Here is an 8534-nt window from a genome sequence, read left to right on the forward strand (position 1 = left end):
CCTGAATTCAAAATGTTCAGTAATAGTATCTTGTTGAACAGTGCCATTAGCGTGGAACGATCGAGTTGGCGAGACACTTTGGCTTCGTCCACCGGGTAACAGTGAGTTTTTTTGCATCCAAGATAACTGATGGGTCCTTTCTAGGGCTTTGCTGTTGACCAAAGTCAAACGGGCCAGGTTAGGTGTGGTGCGTTCCTCACTTGTAATCTTGTTTTCGGACAGGTTAATATTGACGCTGCTAGGGACAGTTTGCAGATTAGGCAACATAAGATCTTTTGCTGATGCCTCCGCCGCCAGCTAGCTAATTAATGTTCCCACAGTCTGAGCAGACATTCTCTTATGCTGTGCCACTCTTTTCCTTGGTTTCTTCAACATTGTGTTGATTTCTAGGCATAGAATTTAAAGGCTGGGCATCCATGGATAAAGTCTGTCCAGGCGATGTAGGTCTCCGCCTGGTCTGCTTAATTGCTTTTGCTTGTAATCTTTTAGCCAATCTGAGTTGTTTCCTAGAGGTAAACTAATTTGAAGTGCTCTCCTCTACATCACTGATGTTTAAGGATCCACTGTCAAGGACCTGAGCATCATCAGGAATTTGAAACGGTGGGGCGGATGGAGATGTAATCTGTGGCAATGTTTTTTGATTTAATTGCACCTGAGGTATTGAGGGGTACAACATATGTTTAAGATCCTCATGCATTTCCCCGCAAAGTTTTAGTAGTATCTTGACGGCGAAGTGTAATACTCAGTTACTTTGTAAGGTTCCAGAGGTTTCATGTGTGCTATAGGCATCAAGGGCGGAGTCTGAGTGCACAGTTCCAGACGCATAAAGCAAGTGTGGGCTAGCCGATAGTCTCTGGTTAGCCAGCAGACTTGGATGTGGCAACAGGGTCGGGGGTAGGGAAGTGAGGGGGGAGTCAAAAGTGGGGGGGAGAGCGCAAAACTCCAGCCTTATTTGCTGAAACAACCGCTGCCAGGTCAAAGCCACAGCATGCTTCAAGTCAGTTAACTACAGGCGCCACAGGAAAGGGCCACTGACCCGGTTTCGTAGGGACCAAATCAGACAGGGCCCTACCTTGGAGAGCGGAGCACAGCTGCAGCGGAGAGTCATTATCACGATCAAGAGGTTAAAGAGCTAATATCTCCCTCTTGCGAGCTGTTGAGCTCCTCCACTGTTGTCAATGCAGCTGGGGCACCAGGAAATTTAGTGGGGAAAGTAGGCATCTAAAGGACCTTTCTGGGCAGCCTGCGCCTCCACTGCAGGGGCTGCAATCGCTGTGCACTGTCCAGCAACTTCCAAGGCCGGTGTGTCTGCACCGCGATGCTTTCTGGAGTGGAGACCATAAGACTTTTTGATGCAGTAAGCCGAAGCCTTGGAACAAATCCGTTTTGCCAGGCATGACCAGCGAAGGAGAACAAGTGGGGGCTCGGGAAGGAAGGGAGGGGCTTCAGGGAAGTGGTGCAAAAGGAATGTGCAGCTTCAGCACTGAGTTTAGCTAAATTCACCAAAGTCACTGGAGCGTGCAGAACAGGCACGAGAAGTAGTCGCAGTTCAGGGCTGCCGCAGATTCACAGTTGTGGTTACAAAGCAAAGCTCACCTTCAGAGGCTGTATAAAGAAATAAACGTTCTAGTGCAAGTGGATTTGGAGTGGGTTGGCTGGGAAAGGAATGCGAAGAGGAGGCAAGTCCAGAGTCCACAAACCCTGCGCAATACAGCTCAACACTCCTGTGTTGCTCCACGAGTGGGCAGGCTATTTAGCCGTGTTTATCAGGTAGGGGAGTGTAAACACTGTAGAGAGACTCAATCCTCAGGTCTTCGGCCATGCAAAGTATCATCCCCTGTAAACAAAAGTTATCCCGATGTGTTCTTCCCAAATCCAGGAATTGTATGAAGTGTGGTGTAAAAGATCCAAATACAAACCACCCAGAAGAGTGATAAGAGGTTAAAGCCATACCATCTATATTAGGTCAGAAAGTAGATAGTCGGAGAACTGAAAAGAAATGTTGAACCTTGGCTCAATCGACAGATCCCATAATGAGTGGTCCTCCCAGATTGTACTGGTACCCAAACCTGACAATAGCTAGTGCTTTTACATCTATTTTAGAAGATTAAATGAAATTTCAAGGCTAAATTCCTACCTCATGCCTTGACTAGACGAATTAGCAGAGACCACAGGGGATTCAAAGTTCAATTTTACATTGGATCTCACAAAGGATTATTGGCAGGAACCACTGGATGAAGATGGCAAGCAGAAGACTTTTTTCAAAACCTAGAGGATGTTGCGAAGGGGGCGAGAGTGCCCCACCCGCCTAAGCACTTTAGAGTATGGTGAGCTGCATTTGATGGGACTCCACGGGAATGGGGATTTACAGAATTATGCCTCCGGAATTACTGGCTCACCAGGGTTGTAATGCCCCAGTGATTCCGGCAATCACGGAGGCGGAATGGTTTTATGGGTCTGGGTGAAGCCTGCCGGTTTTTCCGGCACGGCTACCGCCAGACTCGTAATGAGGCCCTATGTATCAAACAATATAATTGAAGTTTCCTTTCTCGTGACCATCAAAATACCACCCCTTGAATATGACATTTAATAGTCAGAACAAAATACAACATTTTAATTGGTTGGCACTTTTCATGGTATAATTCATTAAAAAAACTCTAGCCTAATTGACAGCAACACCTGTGACAGCTCATAATTTATCATCCCACTGAGACTGATCAATCCTATAGTGAGTGGAAATCAACAAGGTCAAAACTTTGTTGCAACACTACAATCCCTTCCCCATAATTGGCTCTCTGTGTCCTGCCCCTAACACCTGCTCACTCTGCAACTCTCTCAATACATGTTGCCAACTCTGGACATAACCTACCAGTTGCATTCCCACAATGAATAACTGCATGAAACAATGTGGTTGAGGCCCTGCTCCTGGAAATGCATTTCTACTTTGTATTTGTTTTGCCAAGGCATTTTACCACTGGACCGAGTGCCTTAACTTTCAGTGGGGGTGCTCTGCTCAAATCCTACTTCTTTATTTTAGCAATGTTGCTGTCTGGCATTCTAATGTATCTCACTGTGTCCTTTACAACCATTAAGTATGTATTTGTCGATATTCTGGGAAGGCACTTGCTGTCTAGTCTCATTTCAGGCCCCTGAGTACGTTCTCCCTCACAACAATTATGCATCCCTTTTCACCCTAACCTTGACTACCTGCAGCCTTCTGCCCAACAGCAAAAATAATATTCAATCAAATGAACATAGCTCAAAAGTGCGACCAAACGCCCTAATTGGCAAAATCGGCAGCCTTTAACAGTAGCCCATTTTAACATGGTAGACTCTTGCTCATTACCACAACTAACAACTACACTTAATAAAGCTCATTCTACATACTCAAAATAAATGCATGCTGAATTACTTTCTAATAATCTAGGTATACTAAAACGAATGAAAAAAACACTGTACGCTTTGGTTTTACTATGCGGCAGACTGCTTACAAACTCCCTGAAGTATGGCAAAACTTTGTATACTCTCAATACAATGTTGCACCACCATTGGCTTAATACCTTGCTATAAGAGCTTCAGTATGAGTGGATGTAGAGAGGATTGCCAGTAAGTATTCTGATAACAGGACTGAGGATGCTGGAGCTTATGGGTACGTTTGAAGTAGAGGCGGACCTACGCATGCGCACCAGCCATCTGTTCTGCTGTTTTGCTCTGCTTAAAGTTTGCTTTATTTAATAAAGACCAGAGATATAGCATTATTTTGTTCGTTCGTTGTTGTATTGTTACTGTTTTTATTTAATGATATGAAGCACTCCATTTCTGTGAACTGTACAAATGTAAAGAAAAATCCTGATTTTCTTTTCTCTTATTGGTTTCAGACAGACCCTGTGTCAGAAGTCCTCAATACAGACACCCAGGACCTTGTTGCAGCAGATACAATTTTATCCACTCCAACTGCCTTGCCACAACCACTAAATGAAAAACTTTGATTCTTTAAAAAAAGGTGACCAAATCCCATGCTACCTGGAAAAAGAAAGACGAGCTTAAAGAAACGACCAATCGGATGCATTGTCTGCCGGCACTTCTTCCCTGTGTTAAGGTGCAGTGCTTGTAGCTGCCTCGCCTTCACTGAAGAAACAGAAACAGTGATTAATGCATAGGAGTTTGTAAGCCCCAACACCTTTCACCTAGAAAATGCATACATAACAAATTCAGTACAGTTGCAAGTGCTCCGGTGAACTACTTTTTTTTTTCTTCAGAAAACATTCTTCAAAATGACAGCTATCCAAAGCAAAACATGAAACCATTGACTTGCAAGATTCTGAAATGCTTGTAACCAGTGATGTGCTGCTTAAAGCTAGTATCAAAATATCACAGCAGAGTTTGCTGTGTTTAAAATAGTTTATCACGCATGCAGGCTAGAAATTATTTACCCTCTGGTTATTTTGACACGTGTTTCGTGTTCACTTTTTGACATAGCTTTTAATTGCTGGAAACATTTCAAAATCAAATTTTGCTCTGGGAAAACTTACAAAAAGTAGAAGCTGGCCCATGGAAGATCATTTTAAAAATTGTGGGTGTATTCCTTTCCAATAATTTTGATTTGGCCTTAGACGATTTAACCTATTTTATTTACAGCTCTTGTTTCGATGCAATGGTAAACCCTCTACCGCTACCACTAGTTTTAATGTCTTTAGAAGAATACAGCATCCACAGGTGGCCATACCGTGTTGTCCTCATGTTTTTGTTCTGTATTCCAGGCTTGGAATTTGGAACTTTGTTCTTTTTAAAAGGTATTGCAAAATTCGGCATACAGTAACTGAGTGCGTTCTTCCAAGAACACTGTCATTTAAGTAGGAAATGTGAGCCCCTCTAGATGCCAATGTGCATGATGGCTATGCATAGTAGTGTTTTGTAATTAGATATTGCCCTGACCAAGTACATAATGTGACCCTGTTCTCTAAATTGACTTGAGCACTACTGCAAATTAATCGGTCACAGACAGAACCATAGTCTATTTTCAGGTCTACACTGGTGCTCTTCTCATTAGACTTCTATGTACTCCTTGCACAGCCAGTGAAAGGGCTGCATTGCCTGCCCATCCATGGCAATGGGCAGTCCACTTTTGAATGAGTGCCTGTTTTGGCACGTCACCAAATATTGCACTAAATGGTTTGGAATGCATTCTGCTACTGATTAAGTTATTTGTTCATATGTTGGTCTAGCCAAAGGTAATGAACTATTGGCTGACCTAACCCAATAGTGCAGTTGAGTTAATGGCATGTAGGCTGGATCTGACACTGTTTTTGGGCCAGCCATTGAATTACGCCGAACTTTGAGCTACCAAATGAATGGAGATCCTTGCTTGAATTATTTAATTAATTTTTTACATTTTAATACTTGTGAGAGAATAATACAGTGGTGCAGCATTTTTGTTTTGGGGTTGGGAGGTGGGGGTTATAAGCTGTGTGTGTAATGGGCTTGGCTCCTACGGGGGTAGTTTGTTTTTTGCATACACTGACCCATGTCCAAAATTAACTGGTCCTCTGTACTAGCTTCACCACCATTGTGACGATGTAGTCGAAAGACTATCTCTTCGGTTTAAAATAAAAACTAGATAATTTGCTTGTGCATCACCCAATGGCATGTGCTTGTCTGATTTCTTTCTCTGCCCCTCCCTTTCTTACTCTTGTCATTATACAGATTAACCCAGTGTACATGGCTACATTGTGATAGTCTGTTCAGTCCCTAGTTATGTACATTTTGGTGATAACCCATTTACTACATGCTCTTCCCATTGGCAAAGTTCGCCATGTGCTAATGACAATACGTTTGAAATAGTGTGCAGAAAAGAAAATTATCCTGGATGGGTCAGACAGTCTACACCACTCGCATTCACAGGGGTTCGACCCCCTGTGACAATGCACAAGCCAAAGACGTAAATTTGCAGACCGCCACAGGGAACATACACTTTTGCTGTCTATTTTGTTCCGTCCAATTTTTGATTGCCATTTGGGAATCAAATGAAATCCGAGACTGGTATTACACTGTTGCAATATCCACGCACACAAACATTGCAAAAACCTTCAATGGTGTGAGTGTTTACTGGGGGGTGGGGGAGGGGGGCATGAAAATTGTAAAATTGGTGTGTATGTGCTGTACTCTGGAGATCATTTAAACAAGGTGGATAACTTCTGTGGGTTCTACGTAAAGAATCCCCTAGATTTCTGAAATTGGTCTCAAATCAAGCTTATGTGAACCACCGTGATCCATTCAGGTTACAGAAGCCAAGGATAAAGGACAAGTAATTGTTTTAGCGTTACATCTTTTAGAACAGTTGGTAATAATGGTAAATTGTAGTGACTCTGAAGTATTTATTTTAAGGGGCTACTTTAAAAATTCCTGTTGCCTGGGTCTTCTCGCTCTGGTATGTGTTTACCTGCAACATTACATATACGGTATTGGGGTTTTGCCCAAATTCATGCATTTCAACTACTTGTGCACTGTTGGTCCAGATTGTGGAACACTGTTTCTCTGAAAGATCCACCAGGGCCCATCTAATTTAGCAGTGCCTTGCTTTATAGGAGCTATCTTGAGTTCACTTTTGTATGCACAGTTATCTAGGCTCGCATATACAATGTTTTTTTTAAATATTTGTTTTCGGGGTTCATTTCCTTGCTTTGACCTCTGATTTCATGACACTTCATGCACACCATATCCTCCTTTTGCCATCGAAGTAAACAATATCTTGTAATCAAAGTGCATTGTGTTTTTCTTAATACGTTTTGTAAAACTGGCCGCGTAGAAAGGACTGTTATACAATGTGTACCTCCATGTTGTGATCTGAACTGAAATACTTCTACTTCACGAAATTGTGTCCGGTTTTGTTGTAAAATCTAAGTAAAATTCACTGTTGCTGATATGTTATTGTATGTGGTAGTCACACCTATATGTACTGTTCTCAACTGAACACATTTAATTAGTTTCCTAATTAGTAAACGAACGTTGGGAGTAATGGTATTAAGTAGCACCTTGCATGTTGGGATTTGTATTTTTCTTTTTTCTGTTTTCTAAGTATGGGCCTACAAGTCCAATCATACAGAGCACTGTTGCTTAAAGGCTGAGGCTGGCTGAAGATGACACTAGTAACAGGGCCAATTGGGAAATGAGGCAATTATCTGATGGTTCAGACTGAATGCATCAGAAGTGGTTTACTAGAAGACACTACCGTGTTGACCGTGCACACCGGTTAGATCTATATGAATGCAATATATTTGTGCTTTGCCAAGTTAATCTTTTTTCTTGTATCTGATTCAGTATCCTGTCATCGGGCCAAGGATTGTGATTATGCTTTGCCATTTGGACATTGCCATATTCTGACATCTTTTCTGAATTATTTGTTCTGTGTTTATTGAGCTTTCAGTAAATGCATCTGTGTGATCAGTACATTGTCTCTTAGAACGTATTCATTTATTTCTTCCAGCAGTGTATGTGATTCATGGAATCAAGAGAAATCGTTCACTGTTCTGAATAATGCGGTGATTTATGTAGTTCCAAGTTTTATTTTTTTTTAAATTAAGACTGTATTTACTTAAATAACATTTCGACATTACGAGAACAACCGATTCCTCATTCATTCAGCAACCATCCATTGTTCAGTCACTTAGCGCTTGTTTTTTGCTGAATAAGCTGCAGGTTATAATTAAGATGCCTTTTAGGAGTAATTGTGTATTAATCAGCACTATGTATTGTGATGAATCCTGCTGAGTCATCCTTGAACCCGAGTCTAAAATCTTATATGGCCAGGGGAAGACAACCGCTACCTGATCCTAACCCTGGGAGTGGCATCATGAGGGAGGATCACATGGGAGGAGATGGCTGTTAGGGGGAAGTAATGACTCCTTTCAGAGAGACCCGGTATTCTTCATCTTATGAGTATGAGAATCCTAAAATTTCCAAATATCTAATGGCATGTTATCTATGCTCAAATCCCTCCCATGAGAAAACCCAAAGAACATTCTATTATAAGTCACCTAGGCGGAATTAGTGTTCTACTTCAGGAATTCATGAATTAGATGTGACATCCTATAATTATCCTGATTCTGTTTTGGGAGTTCTAACACCAGTGTTAAATCACATATTCGTATAACCTCTCCTAACTCTGACATTTAGTTCACAAATCAATCAGAACTAAATAGACATGAGGGGGTAATCAAGACCACTGTGGACCTCAAGATCCATAATTCCTGTGGTCCTGGGACGAGGAAGCGGGACAAAGAGTTAATGAGGATCAAAGGTGCTGCTAAAAGAACTGTGAGGTCTAGTTGTTTCAAGTCATGGCACATAAGCAAGATATTTTAAATGTGGGAGTAGCAGAAGCAGATGGGAGAGAGGTTGAGGAAGTCCGGACAGTCACCAGCGGCCAAGAAGTGGTTGGAGCTGAAGCTGGATTGAGAGCGCTAGCAGGAGCCGACGCAGGAACAGAAGGCGTGTGGTTTTGAAGAGTATGCGCAGCCCGAAGCAGAGTCGTGGAC

At 42.2% G+C, this 8534-nt stretch overlaps 1 protein-coding gene across 2 annotated transcripts in view; it reads left to right on the plus strand.

Moving 5' to 3' along the window:
• Positions 1 to 7446, plus strand: part of MPV17L2 (MPV17 mitochondrial inner membrane protein like 2) — a 100699-nt gene extending 93253 nt beyond the window's left edge. The window contains exon 7 of one of the 2 annotated variants that reach the window (XR_011303899.1): positions 3879 to 5641. Coding sequence is in view for 1 of the 2 variants with exons in the window: in XM_069649255.1 (XP_069505356.1) it covers positions 3879 to 3989 (111 nt within the window). In the remaining variant the exon portion in view is untranslated. Of the gene's footprint in view, positions 1 to 3878 lie in introns of both variants that reach the window. The other variant, XM_069649255.1, reaches the window with a different exon arrangement.
• The last annotated feature ends 1088 nt before the right edge of the window (positions 7447 to 8534 follow it).

This window comes from Ambystoma mexicanum, chromosome 1p, assembly GCF_040938575.1.
Source record: "Ambystoma mexicanum isolate Mex_15411 chromosome 1p, UKY_AmexF1_1, whole genome shotgun sequence".
Lineage (NCBI taxonomy): Eukaryota > Metazoa > Chordata > Amphibia > Caudata > Ambystomatidae > Ambystoma > Ambystoma mexicanum.